Source organism: Rhincodon typus, chromosome 35 (assembly GCF_021869965.1).
Source record: "Rhincodon typus isolate 14 chromosome 35, sRhiTyp1.1, whole genome shotgun sequence".
NCBI classification, from domain to species: domain Eukaryota; kingdom Metazoa; phylum Chordata; class Chondrichthyes; order Orectolobiformes; family Rhincodontidae; genus Rhincodon; species Rhincodon typus.
Window position 1 is genome coordinate 22595251 of NC_063366.1, and position 19469 is coordinate 22614719.

The 19469-nt window shown below is 45.9% G+C and overlaps 1 protein-coding gene across 3 annotated transcripts in view; it reads right to left on the reverse strand.

Moving 5' to 3' along the window:
- Nucleotides 1-19469, reverse strand: part of LOC109911971 (regulator of G-protein signaling 3-like) — a 72586-nt gene that overhangs the window by 7158 nt on the left and 45959 nt on the right. For all 3 annotated transcript variants that reach the window (XM_048616576.1, XM_048616577.1, XM_048616575.1), the window contains one exon: nucleotides 4366-4445. In XM_048616576.1, the coding sequence (XP_048472533.1) occupies nucleotides 4366-4445 (80 nt within the window). The remainder of the gene's footprint in view (nucleotides 1-4365; nucleotides 4446-19469) is intronic.

The window sequence follows — 19469 nt, forward strand, 5'->3', positions numbered from 1 at the left end:
CAGGATCACTGAACTGTCATGAGTCAAGCTGACTGTATGATTAATGCAGTCCATATCTGTCAGCCCTAAGCCACTCCCCGGGTTCCCCTGCGGAGCTGGCTGAGCTGTGCTACACTTCTGTCCATCATACTTTACGTCTGGGAATAGCTTAGTGAGCATGTGCATGACCAGCTACGCCAGAGAGAGGTTGGTTCATAGAAACATAGGAACATAGAAGATAGGAACAGGAGGAGGCCATTCGGCCCTTCAAGCCTGCTCTACCATTCATCATTATCATGGTTGATCGTCCAACTCAATGGCCTAATCCTGCTTTCTCCCCATAACCTTTGATCCCATTCACCTTAAGTGCTATATCTAGCCGCCTCTTGAATACATTCAATGTTTTGGCATCAACTACCTCCTGTGGTAATAAATTCCACAGGCTCACCACTCCTTGAGTGAAGAAATGTCTTCTCATCTCTGTCCTAAGTGGTCTACCCAGAAACCTCAGGCTGTGATCCCTGGTTCTGGACACACCCACCATCAGGAACATCCTCCCTGTATCTACTCTGTCTAGACCTGTTAGAATTTTATAAGTCTCTATGACATTCCCCCTCATTTGTCTGAACTCCAGCAAAAACATTCCTAACCTAGACAATCTCTCCTCATACGTCAGACCCATCCCTGGACTCAGCCTGGTAAACCTACGCTGCACTCCCTCGAAAGCAAGAGCATCCTTCCTCAGAAAAGGAGACCAAAATTGCTCACGATATTCTAGGTGTGGCCCCACCACGGCCCTGTATAACTGCAACAACACATCTCCTGCTCCTGTACTCGAAACCTCTCGCAATGAAAGCCAACATACCATTTACCTTCTTCTTTACCACCTGCTGCACCTGCATGCTTACCTTCAGTGACTGGTGCACAAGGACACCCAGGTCCCACTGCACACTCCCCTCTCCCAATTTACAGCCATTCAGTCGTAATCTGCCTTCTTGTTTTTGCTTCCAAAGTGAATACCCTCATACTTAACCAAATTGTACTGCATCTGCCGTTGATTTGTCCATTCACCCTACCAGATTATGCTGAAGGATCGCTGCATCCTCATCACAGTTCACCCTCCCACCCAACTTGGTATCATCTGCAAACTTTGAGATGTTATATTTTGCTCCCTCATCCAAATCATTAATATATATTATGAATAGCTGGTGTCCCAGCACCAATCCCTGTGGCATCTCACTAGTTACTGCCTGTCAATCTGAAAAGGACCCATTAATTCCTACTCTTTGTTTCCTCTCTGCCAACCAGTTTTCTATCCATCTCGGTACCCTTCCACCAATCCCATGCGCTTTAATCTTGCACAATAAACTCTTATGCGGGCCTTTGTCAAACACTTCTGAAAGTTCAAATGTGCCACATCAACTGGCTCCCCCCTTGTCAACTCTATTGGTTACATCTTCATAGAATTCCAACAGAATTGTCAAGCATAATTTTCCCTTCATACATCCATGCTGACTCTGTCTGATCCTGCCACTGTTTTCTAAATGCTCTGCTATAAAGTTTTTGACAATGGACTCGAGAATTTTTCCCACTACTGATGTTAGTCATCAGGAATATAGGAGCAGGAGGTGGCCATTCAGCCCCTCAAGCTTGCTCCACTGTACTAGATCATGGTGGATCTTCTACCTCACTATCTGCATTTCCCTCAATACAATCAGCGATAAGCAGCCAATCGATCTCTGTCCTGAACCTGCTCAATACCTGAGCTTTCCCGGGGCAGAGAATTCCAAACTTTCTCCACCCTCTACGTGAAGAGGTTCCTCCTCATCTCAGTTTTAAATAGTTTGTCTTTTCAATCCCACAGCCAGGGGAAACATCCTTTCAGCATCTACTCTGTCTGGCCCTTGGAAGAATGCTTTAACTTTCGACGAGATCAGTTTCCTAACTCCAGGGAACTCCAGCCCAGTCTCTACAATCTTTCCTATCGGACAGTCCCACTATCCCTGGAATCAGGGTGGTGATCCTCAGGTGCACTCCCTCAAGGGCATAGACTTCATTCGGTAATGGGACCCGAATTGCTCACTATACTCCAGGTGGAGTCTCACACAATGGAACCAGCACTTTATACCTGTACTCAAATCCTCTCGTGTTGAAGGCCAACATACCAATTGTTTGCTGTCATTTGCATTCCCTCTAATTCTACCCTCCCCCTCACACAAATCCTGTAAACTATTCCCAGCATGAACGGCCTTTTACTGCCAGGCTCAGATCTCTGAAATTCCCTTCCTCCGTCCTCCTTCAAAACACTCCTGGAAGTCTGCGTCACTCAGCGAGGTTTTGGTACCTCTGCTAATGTCCCCTCTTCATTGAATCACAGGATAGTTATGGTGGGGGATGCCATTCAGCCCATTGTTCTATCACCCAATACCAATCTTTTGCCTTTTCCCCATCTCTCTGCTCACCATTTCTCTCCAAATACCCATCCAATGCCCCTCATGAATGCCTTAATTGAACCTGCCTCCACCATATTTCCAGGCAATGCATTCCACACCCTAATTACTCATTGAGTGTAAATGATTTTCCTCACATCACCCTTATTTCTTTTGCACACCAAATTAAATCTATGGCCTCTCATTATTGCTCTTTTTATGCGTAGGAACAGCTTCTCCCGATCTACTCCAGGCAGGTCTGCTCATGATTTTTGAAAATCTCGCTCAAATCTCCTCTCAGCTTTCTTCTCTCGGTAGAATGGCTATCATGTGGAAGCAGGTCTTTTAGTCCATCGAGTCCACTCCAACCCTCTCAAGAGCATCCCACCCAGATCCACACCATCCTATCCCAGCTAGCCCACCTCATCTGCACTTCCCTGGACACTATGGGCAATTTAGTATGGCCAATCCACATAACTTGCACATCTTTGGATTGGGGAGGAAACCAGAGCACCCGGAGAAATCGCACACAAACACAGGGAGAATGTGCAAACTTCACACTGTTGGCCAAGGGTGGAATTGAACTCGGGTCCCTGGAGCTGTGAGGCAGCAGTGCTAGCCACTGTGCCTCTGTGCTGCCCTAGTGAGACCAATCCCAACTTCTTCAATCTATCTTCATCACTGAAGTTCGTCATTCCTGGAACTATTTTTTGTAAACTGCTTCTGCACTCTGTCCAATGTGTTCACATCTTTCCTATAATGTGGCATCCAGAACTGTACACAATACTCCAGCTGAGGTCTAACAAATGTCTTGTACAAGTTCACCAACACCTCCTTGCTCTTGTACCCAATGCCCCTGTTAATGAAGCTGAGGACACTGTGCGCTTTACTCATTGGTCTCTCCACCTTTCCTGCTGCCTTCAAGGATCTGTGCGCCCAGCTCCCTCTGCTCCTGCACCTGCTGTAGACTTGTATCCCCTACTTATAGCCACTTTCAACATTGTTCCTACCGAAGTGCATCACCACACACTTCCCTACATTGAACTTCATTTGCCCCTGATCTGCCCTTTCCACCAACTTGTTCATGTCGTTTTGTGATTTTGTCTCCAACAATTTTTGTGAAGTTGCTGCTCACTGCGTTGGGCTGATCCGTGACATTGCAAGCTCAGCACAATGTGAATGTGAACGCTGGCTGTTTCTATATTGATTGTCCCGCCGGAATTATCTGACACACTACACTCTCTAAGTAAAGTGACCTCTGTGTTTCCTGACACTGGGACATATGATTCTGTGTAAATCCAGGTCAATCCATGTTTCAGTCGAGACTGATTCCACTGTCTGACATTTACACAGATGTCCCCTCAGCGTTGCCATGGCTACTAGGGACAAACTACGAGCACAGCCCTGTACGGAAACCAATCCCTGTAATCCCTGACTGTGGTTACATGTCAAAATACATATTGGGCCTTGCTTGTAGCTCACTGATGTCCAGTTTGGTTTTATAAGTGGTGCTGAAGGGATGGATGATGTCCAGAGGAACCTCTTGGCACAGGCCTGAGGCACCTTTTCCCAGTAAAACCCTTTATTTTTATTCTTAGGTGGACCACTGACCAGGACCTCTGAGCACTTCCAAACTCTCCCCTGACAAGCTGTGAATTCATGGAGCTGGATATCACGATCCAGTTGGACACCCGAAACACCCTGACTCATTCTGGGTTCCACAACTTAAAAAGGATTTATTTTTAAATTTGTTCTCTCGTGGGAAATAGTTTTGGAATTCAACCCTGTCCTCCTCACTGTTCACAATCCTTCAAAGTTGACTGTCATCTGCAAAATTTTAAATTGTCACCTGTACACCAAGATCCAGATCATAAATACAACCCAGGACAAACAGGAGTTCTGAATTTAATCACAGCACAGCACGGCACTGACTGCCACATTGACTGAAGGTACTTACAGATGCTTCTTCCGCCTCGATCTGCCACCATTCTCTGCACAATCTAAACCCAGGTCAGATTCGGCACTGGAGGCCAGGTGCTGAAAGACAGGGCGATTCAGTGGTCATGGCACAGTGATCAGAGACCACAGAAAAGGGACAAAGGAAAAATCACATGGATGCAGTGCCATTACTGCAAGACAACATCCAAGACATTTCACAGGAGTCTGAGCAAAATATGACACAGTGCCACCTGTGGAGATATTTAATCCGACGGTCAATGCCTTCACTGAAGAGTTTTGCATTACCCCTCCGACAGTGCAGCACTCCCTCACCCTCTGACAATGCAGCACTGCCTCAGTACTGACCCTCTGACAGTGCCCACTCCCTCAGTACTGACCCTCTGACAGTGCAGCACTCCCTCAGCACTGACCGTCTGGCAGTGCAGCACTCCCTCAATACTGACTCTCTCATAGATTAGCTCGCTCTCTCTCAGTATTGTCCTTCTGACAGTGCGGCACTCCCTCAGTCCTGACCCTCCGATAGTACGGCACTCCGTCAGTACTAACCCTCCGACACTCCCTCAGTACTGACCTCCTGACAATGTGGCACTCCCTCAGTGCCGATCCTCTGACAGTGCAGCACTCTCCCAGGACTGTGTATAGTGTGTCTACATATACTTGTGCTTGTGCTTGTGTGTGTATTTGTGCAAATCTGTCTGCACAAACACAAGGATTTTGAGGACTGTACCAAGCTATGTTCACCAGCAGTCTCAGGTGTGCTCCCTACAGTGTGATCAATGAAATTCCCCAGACTCCGCTGCTCACCCTGACCCCAGAAACTCAAGAAGACAGAGAGAGCCTCTCAAATTTCTGTGACAGCCTCCTTATGCAGCCATGCTGTGCACTGTGCCCAGTGAGTGAGGGGAGGAGACATGGAGGCAGGGGAGCAGTGCTGGGCTGGTTAATGAGGCTAAAACTGCGAAAGGTGAGGTGAGGAGACAGTGTCCTGATGCCAGTGAAGATAGAGAGAGTGGGGGAGGGTGGGACGGGTGAATATTCAGTCACTGGGGAAGTGCACTGACTGGGAAAAGCTCCAGGCCCACTGGCAGTTCCCTGAAAACTGCACAGCTCCCAGGCTCAGTGCTCGCCTGTTAATCAGCAGATTAATTTTTCATTGCATCGATCGAGAACTCAGGCCTGTCTTGGTGTTTTGGTGTGTGCTGACTTTTTTCATTGCAGTTATCAGCGAGGCCTCATTCACTTGATCAGATTTATCGCACTGCAGCAACAGGATGTTACAAAGTCACTGGAAAGACTGCGCCATCCACCTGCTCCCCTCAGGACAATTCCAATCACTTCACAGACACTGAAAGTAGGACCAGAGTGTCAGGAAATGCGGCAGACACGCAGCTCACAGCAAGATCCCACAATAATAAATGAGAGGTGATTTCACTGTAATAAATGGAAATCTTAAGGGGCTTGGCAGGGATGCTGAGACGTTTCCCCTCAAGGGAGAGTCTAGGACCAGGGCATAGTCTCAGAATAAAGGGGCACCAATTCAAGACTGAGATGAGGAGGAATTCTCTCAGGGGTTTGTGAATCTTTGGAACTCCTTGCCACAGGACCCTGTGGGGACAGAGTCCTTGTGTATATTTAAGGCTGAGATAGATAGATTCTTGTCGGGGAATCAAAGGTTACTGGGGAAGGGCAGGAAAGTGGGAGTTGAGAAGTCATGTCACAGCTGTACAGGACATTGGTTAAGCCACTTTTGGAATACTGCATTCAATTCTGCTCTCCCTGCTATAGAAAGGATGTTGTTAAACTTTAAAGGGTTCATGAAGGATTGACAAGAATGTTGCCAGCGTTGAAGGGTTTGAGCTATAGGGAGAGGCTGAATAGCCTGCAGTTATTTTCCCTGGTGTATTGCAGGCTGAGGGGTGACCATTACAGAAGTTATAAAATCGTGAGGGCATGGCTAGGGTGAATAGCCAAGGCCTTTTCCCCAAGGTAGGGGAGTCCAAAACTAGGGGGCATAGGTTTAAGGTGAGAGGGGAAAGATTTAAAAGGGACCTAAGGGGCAACCTTTTTACGCAGAGGGTGGTGCGTGTCTGGAATGAGCTGCCAGAGGAAGTGGTGGAGGCTGATACAATTACAACATTTAAAAGGCATCTGGATAGGTACATAAAAAGGAAGAGTTTAGAGGGATGTGGGCCAAATACTAGCAAATGGGACTAGATTAATTTTGGATATCTGGTTGGCATGGACGAGTTGGACCGAAGGGTCTGTTTCTGTGCTGTACAGCTCAATAACTCTATGACTCTAAGTTGATGCGAGGAATGTCATATCAGCCATGATCCTATTGATTGATGGAGCAGGCTCGAGGGGCTGAATAGCCTACACCTGTTCCTGTTTCTTATGGGCTTATGATCAATACAAGATACAATATTGCAGTCTGTAATTAAGGATGTGATTACAGGATGCTTTAAAAATCCCAAAGAGATTACACAAAGTTAACGTGGATTTTTGACAAAGAAATGGTGATTAAGGAACTGACTGGAGTTCTTTGACGACTTAACTTGTGAAATAAATGAGGGAGCACCAATGGATGTGGTGTACTTGAATTTCAGAAAGCTTTTCACAAAGTCCGACAAATAGATGTTATTGTGCAAAGTGAAAGCAACTACTTTTGTACAAAGGGACTTGGGCGTCCTTGTAAACTGATCAGTGAGTATAGGAAGAAGCAAGTCTTGTTGCAGCTATCCAGGGCCTTGGTGAGACCACGCCCGGTGCATTGTGTGCAGTTTTAGTCTCCTTTCCCAAAAAAAGGCATACATGCCACAGAGAGAACGCCGTGAGACTTCACCAGACTGATCCCTGGGCTGGCAGGTTTGTCACATGAGGAGAGATTGGATCAGTTAGGCCTGTACGAACCTGGGTTCAGAAGATTGAAGGGAATCTCACTGGACAGACAGGATGCAGGGATAATGTTTTTTCTGGCTGTAGGAGGGAGAGTCTAGAAGATGGAGTCATAGTTTCAGGATACCTGGTAGACCATTTCAGACTGAGATGAGGAGAAATTGTGTCACTCAGAGTGCAGTAAACCATTGAGATTGTCTATCAACAGAAAGTGGTGGAAACCAACGTGCTGATTCTATATAAGAAGGAAAGAGATTTCCAGAGGCTAAAAGTGGAATGAAGTATGGGGTGAGAGTGGGAGCATGGCACTGTAATAAAGGATTAACTCTGACCATGTTAAGTAATGGAGTAGGCTCAATGGGCTGAATGGCCTACGGCTGCTCCTATATTCTGTGTTTGCCACAGTGAAGAGCCAGATCATATATGGACCAAAAAATGCTGGAAATCACAGCAGGTCAGGCAGCACTCATGGAAAAAGAGCAAGCTAATGTTTTGAATCTAGATGACTCTTCACCATTGGTTCTGATGAAGAGTCATCTAGACTGAAAACATTAGCTTGCTCTCTCTCTCTCCATGGATGCTGCCTGATCTGCTGTAATCTCCAGCATGTTTTTGTTCAGTACAGATTCCAGAATCTGCAGTAATTTGCTCCTACTGTGTGAGTTTTGAGTTTTTTGATGACATCTAACCCCACACACACACACACACACACACACACACATTTACTCTCACTCAGACACACGCGAAAATACACTGAGACTCTCAATCACATGCACACACACACTAATTCAGATACACACGTACTCCCAAATGCACACATGCAACAACATTTTCCCTCAGGTGGTAAAACCAATGATTCGCCCCAACATGTCATATGTCATGCTTGCCTTTGTCGATGGAGTATTTGGTGAGTCATGATGCAGCTGAATAAAACTTTAAGTTACGCCACATTTGGTGCAGTTCTGGTCGCCACACTATAGGAAGGATGTGGGGGCTTTAGACAGAGTGTTACCTGGATTGGAGTATATTACCTAGAATGTATAAGGAGAGGGTGGACAAACTTAGATTGTTTTTGCTAGAGCATCAGAGGCTGAGGGGCGACCTGACAGAAGTATATAAAATTATGAGAGGCACAGATAGTGTAGATAGTCAGAGTCTTTTTTCCCAGAGTGGAAATGTCAAATAATAGGGTGCTTAGATTTGGGGTGAGAGGGAGGAAGTAGATGTGTGAGGCAAGTTTTTTTTTACACAGATGGTGGTACATGCCTGGAATGTATTGCCAGGGGAAATGTTCAAAACAGAGATGATAACAATGTTTATGAGGCATTTAGACAGACAAACAAACAGGCGAAGAATAGAGGGATATGAACCATGCGGAGGCAGATGGGATTAGTTTAGAATGGCACCTGATGGTGGAGACAAGGTGGGCTGAAGGGCCTGTTCCTGTGCTGTCCTGTTCTATGTTCTAACCCCAACAGCTGCCCTTCACAAAAGGAAGTCAACAGCATCCCTATGTATTGCAGTGAAACTGCGTTAAGGAATCAAATGTTTTCTGTGAGATGGCACAGTAAATGTGGGAGTGGCTGGGAGTTAGAACGGGACATTGATGGATGAAGTGAATGGCTAAAGCTAGGTCTAGTGTGCTTGCTAGCTTTATACTCGAGTTAATTTATTGAATTTAAATCCTATGAGTTATCAGGATGGATTACTTGTCCAGTAACAATTCCCACTGCACTCCCATCACCCCTTAACCATGGAAACGATGCTCAGATTACCAGCACCGTCTGGAAATGAGGTGGAATCCAGAAGTTTTAATTAACATAAAAGCAGCTTGGAAATCTGAAACGCTTCCCCCCACCTTCCCCACCCACCACCAAGAAAGGGATGGGCCTGGGACTGGGGGGAGGAATCTGAATCCTATCCATTGGAAGGAAGAGGGAATAGCAGAACTCTGTGGGGCACATGGTCATTTGGGGTAAATCGGGGCTTTAAAGACTGAGACAGAGAGAGTTTGTTGTGGAGAAAGTTCCAATCTCAATGGGACAGCCAGGATCCCGTGGATTGTGGAGCAACTGTACCATTGATTCAATGCATTTGATTCTCAGGCAGTGAGCTCCTGCATTCTCTCAGGCAACCTGCTCAGCCCACTCAGTGTGTGCCTGTCGATCTGCTTCAGCAGTCCCTGTAATTACAGCCCAGCTTGGGGAAATGATATGGAAGGCAGATGAGTGTTTACCTCGGCACAGAAAGGAAATTACAGGTCGGCCTGGGGAATGAACTCTCTCCAAGATTATCTTTCCCTGCCCCCAAACTTACTGTGATGCTTAGTGGCAGCTCAACCGACTGTTACTTGAGAGGCTGCATGATTAGACCCACCTCCTTCCCAGAGGATAGCCCAGCCTGCCTTTTGAAGCAGGTATTCCTGGGCTGCAGTCCCTGTGTCAGTCCTGGCTTTCTTCATGTCCTAAGGCACTCCTGGCCTCTCTCCTCTATCAACCTCTATTCACCCTTGTCTCATCTCTCACAGAATCCCATTCCCCTAGCTGCTTTGTGTTTATTGCTGAACCCCCATTGGCTCACGGTCCATCAATAGTTTAATGTGATTCAAATCCCTCTATGTCCTCTCTCCCCCCTCTGAAATCTGCTCTCACCCAGCAACCTTCCAAGATCTCTGTGCTCCTCTTGTTCTGGCCTCTTATGTATTCCTAGTTTGAATTGCCCCAGCGTTAGAGTCATAGAGGCTTACAGCATGGAGACAGGTCCTTCAGCCCAGCTTGCCTATGCCACCCAGTTTTCACAATTAATCTAGTCCCATTTGCTTGTGTTTAGTCCATATCACTCTGTACATCCCATCCATGTACCTGTCCAAATGTTTCTTCATTAGTGGCCCTGTATTCAGTTGCCTGGACCCCAAGTTCTGGAAATAACCACCAACAGCCTACACCTATTCCCCCCTCTCAGCTTCATTTTCTACCTCAAAGACCACCCCTTCAAACCTCCCTCTTTCCCTGAGCCTTTGAGAACCTGACCTAATATCACCCACATGGCCCAGTGTCACACTTTAAACAATGCTGCAGGAAACGCTTTGGGTCATCCCATTATTTTAAAGGTGTTTTATAAATGCAGTTTGATGTCGTTGCACAGAAGACAGAAACTTTCTTCATCTTTGGAATCCACCCTCTGCTCCCTGGCCCTCCTCCTGCTCCTGATCATGGATTTCTAACTGTCCAGTTCAGTTGTTGGGAATGATCCGGAATACCCTGCCTGAAGGGTGAAGGCAACAAATTCATTAATAATTCCCAATCTGGGAATGGGATAATTAATACAAGGTGAAGTATATAGCAGGCACTTGGGCAAAAGACGGGGCTAATCAGAGTGCTCTATCAAACAGCCCAGCACAGGATTGATGGGTAGACTGAACTCCTCTGATGCTGTATCACTGGCATGTCACTGATTTTAATCATTTGACCATTGTGACAGCGCTAGCAGATTCCTGAGGCCTGAAGCCCTGGAATTCCTTTCTGAAACCTCTCCATCTCCCTTAAAATGCTCTTTAAAACCTACTTTGTGACCAATATCTTCCCATGAGGCTTGGTGCCTGATTTGGTTGAATAATTGCTCCTGCAAAGCACCTTGGGCTTATTTTACCACATTAAAGGCACTACGTAAATGCACATTGTTGCTGTCGGGTCATCCCATTCCATGATCCGCCCAGATCTGATTGAATGGTAGAACTGTTTTGAGAAGCCGAATGGCCATTCTCCTGATCCTGATCCTTCTCCTGACTCTCATAAAAGCCAGGCAGAGGCAGTTTGATGCTGATTGAGCCTTTTGTTTTGTTGTTGTACTGTTCAGTCCATTAACCTTTCTTCCTGATATCTCTCACAGGGCCCTCACTCACTGGACAGCTGCGAGCTCTTCTAGGAACAGGATACCTGGAGGCATTACAAAGGCTTTGCCTGCACATAGTCTATAATAAGTGAGTTAAAGTCACCATAGACCCAGCAGACTGCTCTGTCATTAGAGAGCCAACTAGTGGTGCTTTAACCCGAGGGTCTCCAGGTAAGGGGTGAAGTTAAGAAGATAGGAACTTCAGCTGATACAGGAATTGAACCTGTGCTGTTTGTGTCACTCTGCATCACAGACCAGATGTCTAGCCAACTGAGCTACCTGACCTCCACCACCCCCCCACACCCCCAACACTGCCCCCTGCTGGTTGTTTGAGCTGAACCCCAACTCCCTTTGCAATTTCACAACAAATCCTATGCCTATTTCCTATTGGAGTTTCGGGTTGGGATCATGTTGGTAACTTATCACCATCAGTCATGGGAGCTCAAAGTGGAGCAGGATCTTAAACAGATGCAGGACCATTGCAAGACATTGACTAGATTGGGCCCCAGTCCCCTCAGTCATGACAGAGAGAGTGGAGGTGGGGGAGAGCTGGTAGATTTGCAGATTCCCTATGGGACAGCTTTCTGACACAGCAGATTGCCCTCCCCTCATTCAAAATCCGTGACCTCTATCGCCTAGAAGGGACATGGGCACCAAACACAGGTGACCAGCAGTACAGCACATATCCCTGTCCTAGCTACATATCACTGTGGTTCACTGAAAAACACCAATTCATCCCAGATTAAAATCTGTAATGGATCGCAATTTTAATGAGATAATATGTGAATGCTGCCTCTTTAGGATAGATCTGATCTGTAAGACTTCCTGCAGGGAGGTTTCCATAAACCAGGCAGCTCAACTTGTAGCTAATGAAACTCTTAATCACAGGGTCATCAATCTGAGTCCCATAGCGGCTCATTACTTTTCATTTTATTGTCAAAATACTTTTTAAATTGATTTTTTGTCAAGCGTTGTAATCAATTTTATGCATTGGAATCTCATTTACTGAATTTTCACAGTCTTTTTTATTTACTGAAATGTCTAAAACATGTTTGACAGCAGGAACAGTTGCTGTCTGATAGCCATACGAAATGCAAGATTATGCAATTGGTTGCAGACTGTACAGAGCTTAAAATGGGAAGCTTGAAATTTATTGTTAGTCTGTGTCAAGCCAACCTGCTTGTTTTGACAGCTGGCACAAACACTGCAACTGAGCACGTGCAGGAAGTGCTTCCCTTAGTGTGGTGGCCCAAATAAACAGGACTAATTTAATTTCAGTTAATTACTAAAATCTGGTAAACAAAACCAGTCTCAATAATGGCAATCTAAACCCTTCTGTTTCAAGAATACCATTTACAGAAGGAAATCTGGCTCACATGTCCAGACACAGCAATGTGGCTTACTCCTCAATGCCCATTGAAATGGCGCAGCAAGCCATTCAGTCTGAAGGCAATACTTCCATAGTTCTCCATTCACAGATACAACAACCCATAGCATCTCAACTGGGTAGGGCAAAGGGACAGGTACTGAACAGAACCTTGCTAGTGCGTCGGTGCCCGTATGATCCACACTGGCCATCTCGCCAACCAGCAGCTTCTGGCTCAGGCTCTGCCAACTGCAGCACAACTCTGACATATTTCAGTGTCATATTTATTAGTCATAAAGTCATACAGCATGGAAACAGACTCTTTGGTCCATCCAGTCCACGCCTAGCATGTTTCCAAACTAAACTACTCCCAGCTGCCTATGCTTGGCCCATATCCCTCCAAACATTTCCCGTTCATGAACTTATCCAAATGTCCACCACTTTCTCTGGCAGTTCATTCCACACATGACTCACTCTCTGTGTAAAAATTTGCCCCTCATGTTCTTTTTATCTCCCGCACCTTAAAAATAAGTCCCCCGGTCTTGAAATCCCCCACCTTTAAGAAAAGGCCCCAATCATTCACCTTATCTATGCCCTTCATCATTTTATAAACCTGAATAAGGTCATCCCTCAACCTCCTACGCTCCAGTGAAAAAAGTTACAGTCTATTTTTATAAGTGAAACCCTCAATTCCTGGCAACTTCCTGGTAAGTCTTTTCTGAACCCTCTCCAGTTAAATATTATCCTTCTTATAACAGGGTCATGGTTATTTGTGCCGCAACACTAAGGGAAGCATTTCCTTGCTCAGTTGCAGTCTCAGTGTCCATGTCAGCTGTCAAAAATAAAAAAAAGAAGTTGGCTTCACACAGACTAACAATAAATTTCAGTTAGGGGGAAGGACAATACGTGCTGCTGTTTACCAGGTCCTGTTAAAAAAGAACAAAAGGGAGGATGTGAAGAAAAAGGTGTGGGGTAAAACAATTGAGCAGGTAATTATTGCTCTGGGTCGCTGTTTGCATGAAGAACAAAGACTAATATGGGATAAAAGATGGGAGGCCACAGTCATTGCCACCAACAGAGCCCAGTCCCTAATCTCTGCCGCTGGCTATATTTTCTCAGTGTGCTGCCAAACTCTTCATTGTTCACTGATCCTCATGCATGATGCATTCCATCCTCTCAGTCGATTGAATCTGAAGGGAACTGACCTGTACTGATAAATACCAGTGCAATCCCTGGCATCATACTGCAGGACCAAGACATGCATCAGCTAAGAATCAAATTAAAATGCTGTACCAACCAGCTCAATAAAAACCTCCATCAATAAAAGTGTCAGTCTTTGTGCTGCGTGAAAGATTTAATGCTGCCTGACTGATGTTAGTCTCTGAAGGAAATGCGATTGTCGGATTCCTCGCCACAGTCGTTTCTCCAGCTTTGTTTAATAACAATTGCAGAGTAGTGCAGCACTTCACTAATCACAATCTAGCATAGCTCAGCTTGTTCTCGGTGATTGTTCTGTTCGAGCAGAGTTGGTGAAAAGGCAAGCTTTAATAAGAGGTGTTCAACATTTTGATAGAGTAAATAAGGAGAGATTTTTTCCACAGGCAGGAGGCTGCATCCACAGAGGAGACAGCATTTTAAGATGAATAACTGAAGAAGCAAAGAAGCGTCAGAATACAGGAGCATAAAGCCATAAGCAGAAGCCAGCCATTCAGCCCATCGAGTCTGCTCTGGCATTCAATGTAAATATGGCTGATCTGACCACCCTTAATTGCAATTTCCTGCCTTTTAACTATAATTGTTCATTCTCTTGCTGATTAAAAATCTGTCTCTCTCAGAATTGAATATAATTAGTGAGCCATTCTCTGCAGACCACTGTGGTACAGATTGGCCACAATGTCATCAAATGGTGGAACAGGCGTGATGAGCTGAATGGTAAAGAATTCCACAGGTTCACCAACATCTAAGAAATTCCTCCTCAGCTCTGTCCTAAACGGGTGACCCCTTTTTTGGAGATTATGCCCTCTGGTTCTAGACTCTCCCACAGGGAGGAACAACATTTTCACATCCATCCTCTTAGTACCTGATACATTTAAGTAAGGTCACCTCTCATTCTTCTGAACTGCAATGAGTACAGGCCCTGTCTACTCAACCTCTCCTCATAAGACAGTCCCTCCATACCTGGTATGAGCCTAGTGAACCTTCTTTGGACTGCCTCCAACACCAGGATATCTTACCTTAGATAAAGGAAAGAAAACTGTTCACAGTATTCCAGCTGTATATATAGGATATATATATATACATCTCTCTATCTAAGATCATTTATTGTAAGTTTGGGATTTTGGTTTGGAGTTAAGCAACTTTGAGCTTTCAGGCTGTCTGAAGTTAATAATTAACTTGTAAGTATCTCTGTTGCCATGGTGATCTCTTTTAAAACACTTTTTGAGGCCTAACCATCCCGTGAATGGGTTTTTGTGAAACACTAATGGGTTTTTGTTTAGTGTAGAAAGTTTTGTGACCCAGTAATATAAATAATGAAGCTTCAAATTTTTTTTCGGGACTTCTGGAATTTGGTCTTTTTCAACTTAAGAGAAAAACCCATTATTTATAGAGAGAGACTTTTGGCTTCAGTTTTACGTTGCGTTTTTAGGCAGTCCTGTGAAATTCTTAGATGAAGACAGCTGTACAGAGTAGTAGTCCTGATAATGGAAGGATATAGTGAATGAAGTTACCTTATAGTGAACATTGCTGTTAGTCCCAGTCCAGAAGTACTAAGTTAAAACCCTGAAGAGATTATTAAAGCTGACTACATTGAACCTCAGATGTACGATAGTTCCAGGAAGAAGCTTTCTGCAGTTCCATTCGAAAAGCTGAAGTCACAAGGAACTTAAACCTACCAAAGTGTTACATACAGGGACTCTGGCATGAGTAAGAGGTGTTTGGGTTCTGTACTGGAGCAGGATGGTGGTGTTTTGGACACTATATAAAAGCTGTTTATTTTTATTATATGGAGAAATGTTTTGGGATTAATGGGATTATACTTTTATTTTGTGTTTTAAAATCATTGTTAAGTACAGGCAGCCCCTGGTTTGCAAACGGGTTCCATTGTTGAGTCTGTTTGCAAGTTGATTTGTACACAATGCAGGACAGTATAAGACAGCCATCATAAGTATGAGGAAATGTTTGTATGTTGAATCTTTAAATTTATTATTACTATAGTCTTGTACGGGATCGTGTTGATAACTATGAACATTTGGAAGCCGAATGTTTGTAAATCAGGGACTCCCTGTATATGGAACAAAAACAAAGTTGCTAGAAAAGCTCAGCAGGTCTGGCAGCATCTGTGAAGGAAAAGACGGAGTTAACGTTTCACGTCCAGTGACCCCTCCCCAGCAGAAGTTTTGTGACACAAGCAGAGTGGCAAATGAGGGTGAAATTGATTGAACGCAATGGACTGTGGTCTGACTGGGCTCGGGAACCAGATTCGATAGGAACCTTCCAAAAAGTGAACTCAATACACACTGGGACAGTCAGGAAACAAAAAAAAAACCAGAGGGCTGCAGTGAAAGAAAGAAACAAATTGGATTGCTCTTTCCAGGTGATTAAAAACCAAAAGAACTACAGATCTAGAAATGAGAAACAAAAATGAGAAAGTGCTGTAAAAACTGAGCACAGCTGGCAGCATCTGTGAAGAGAAACAGAGCTTCGCGCTCAGTGACCCTTCCTCAGAATTCTGGCAGGGATTAGATGGGCTGGCAGTCCTTTTCCTGCCCAGTATGTTGTTATTTGGTAAGGAGGAACAGTTAACTTGCTTTCATTTTAAAAGGTTTCTCAAGCAGTAGTAAGTACAGAGGCACCCATAAACATCAGAGGTGATTTTTCAATTAATTCTTTAATTTACATTTATAGTCCCCTTTAGCCTCTCTGCTACCATGATCGTTGACTGGAGTTTGGAGAGTTGGTTTAGGTTCTGGCTGGCCATTCCCAACGTAAGAGTAGTGGTCACAGGGGACCGTGACTGTCAATAAAGCCATCACTCTCCTCATTGCCAACCCCATGTGTGCACAGCTCCCAGTCTGAGCTGCAACAGTCCCTGTGTCTGGGTCAGAAAGTTTCTTTCTGAAGAGGCACATGACCCTCACAAGGGTCCTCATTCATTCTTGTAATGTGGCCATCCCTAGCAAGGCCAAAGTTTGTTACCTATTCCTAACTGACAGCTCCAGGAGCCACTGCAGTCCCTGGGGTGTAGGGAAATCCACCATATGATTAGGGAAGGAATTCCAGGATTCCGGCCCAGCGACAGTGAAGGAACGGTGATGTATTCCAAGTCAGGATGGTGAGTGACCTGGAGGGGAACTTGCAGGGGATGGTGTTCTCATGTATCTGCTGCCCTTGTCCTTCAAGATGGAAGTGGTCGTGGGTTTAGAAGGTGCTGTCTAAGAATCTTTGGTGAACTTTTGTAGATAGTACACACTGCTGTTACTGAGCGTCGGTGGTGGAGGAAGGCTCCAATCAAGCAGGCTGCTTTGTTGTAGAATCCCTACAGTGCAGCCTATCGAGTCTGCACCAACCCTCTAAAGAGCATCCCACTCAGACTGAGACCCAGCCCCACCCCCACCTATCCCCATAACCCCACATTTCCCCATGGCTAACCCACCCTAACCTGCACATCTTTGGACTGTGGGACAAAATTGGAGCAGCCAGAGGAAACCCACGCAGACATGGGGAGAATGGGCAAACTCCGTACAGACAGTCGTCCAAGGGTGGAATCATACCTGCCTCCCTGGCGCTGTGAGGCAGCAGAGCTAGCCACCATGTCACTGTGCCACCTACCATGCTGTCCTGGATGGTTTTGGTCTCCACTTAGAGGGACTCCCTACCACTGAATACCATACAGGCCAAGTTACTGACTTTGTTTAAGAAAGAAATGGATTCATGGAAGCTAAAGCTGTTGAGGGGTATGGGTAGTATGGCATTGAGATAGAGCAGCGGCCTTGACCATTTTGAATGGCAGAGTGAGCTTGCTGGGCTGAATGGCCTGCTCCTACTTTCTCCATTTCTATTTCGAGATTCTAGAGTGTGGTTTAAGCTGTGTCCATATTGATGAGTGGAGAGTATGTTATCAGATTGCTGTCTTGTGCCTTGTCGATCGGAAGGTTTAAGTTGGATCACTGTGAGTTACTCGCTACTGGTTTCCCAGACTCTGACAGATGTCAGAGCCGCAGTGTGTATACAATTACTCCAGTTCGCCTTTCGTCAATGGTAACCCCTGGGGATTGAGGGAGTGCTGCACTGCTGCAGGGGGTGTCTTTCAGATCAGCCCTCAGACTGCGACTCCATCCGCCCCTGTAACTACAGGCGAACGATGGCTGCCACGGGGAGGGCGAGCTGGAGAGATCACCTCTCTGCCGCCTGGACTTGTCTGCTGGCTGTGCGGAAATGGGCTGCAGCACTTCCCACATTACAACGGTGAAAATGAGGTTGGGAAACGTTGTGTTAAACGCACATCTTCCTGTGGGGAGAGTTAGCGCTCAGACCTGTTCAGGAGTCTCTGGTGGGTGGAGGCAGACTTCCCCTTGCTCTGTCAGACTCGGATATTAACTGAGACAACGGGGGTGCTCGAACATCTGAGTGAATTTAATAACACAGTGAAATTAATTTAATAGCTACGTGTGAATTCATGCCCTGAACACATGGCTGTTTCTGCGAGCCTGTTAAATGAACTAGCACTCTCAGGAGACTCGCATTGCCACGTGCAGGCAGACCGAGATCAAAGGGAAACAGCAATTCCAGCTCCGACAATGTTTCCCACAGGCACATGACAGATTAAAAACATCAAAACATTGTCATCTTGCTGCCCATTAGACGTGCTACTTGGTTCCGGAGTTTCATACATTACAACAGAGACTAAACCTTAAGAAGTAATTTACTGTCTGCGGAGCACTTTGGGAAATCCGATATTTGTGGCAGGTTCTGCACTCAGAGCTCTGTTCGCGACAAACGACACGCCTTCCGGTCGCCCACTATTTTAATTCCCCCGCCCACTGCCTGGGTGATATGTCCATCCTGGGCCTCCCCCAGTGTCACAATGACACCACCCATAAACTGGAGGAGCAACACCTCATATACCACCTCAGGAGCCTACAACCCAATGGCCTAAACATAGAATTCACCAGTTTTAAAATCTCCCCACCCCCGGCGTCATCACATGTCCAACCCTCCCTCTCATCCCCGCCTCCTTGGCCTGACACAAACTGTCCGTCTTCTCTCCCACCTATCCTCCCCCTTCCATCCCACTGACTAATCTTCACCACTCCCTACCTGCACTCACCTATCACCATCCCACCAACCTTCCCCAGCCCCACCCCTCCTCTCTATTTATTTCTGAGCTCCCTTCCCCCACACCATTTCTGAAGAAGGGTCCTGATCCAAAATGTCAACTTTCCTGCTCCTCTGATGCTGCCTGACCTGCTGTGCTCCTCCAACTCCATACTGTGTTATCTCAGGCTCCAGCACCTGCAGTTCTTGCTATCTCCACACAAATGCATGTTTTCCTTTCTCTCCAATGGATTTACTTGTGGTCACCGCACTATAGGAAGGAGTTGATTGTGCTGGAGGGGGTGCAGTGGAGATTCACCAGGATATTGCTTACGATGGAGCATTTCAGTGCTAGAGAGAGGCTGGATAAGCGCGGGCTGCTTTCCTTACAGAAGAGAAGGATGGGGGGAACCTGACTGAGGTGGATAAGATAATAGGTGCATGGACAGAGTCGATAAGAAGCAGCTGATCCAGTTAGTTGAAAGGTCAATAACAAAGGGGGGGGGGGGGGTCGTTTTAAGGTGAAAAGTGGGCCCAGCGTGGACCCCGTGGGGATAGACAGTGGGCCCAGCGCGGACGCTATAGTGATGGAGAGTGGGCCCAGTGCGGATCCCACGGTGGAGAGTGGGCCCAGT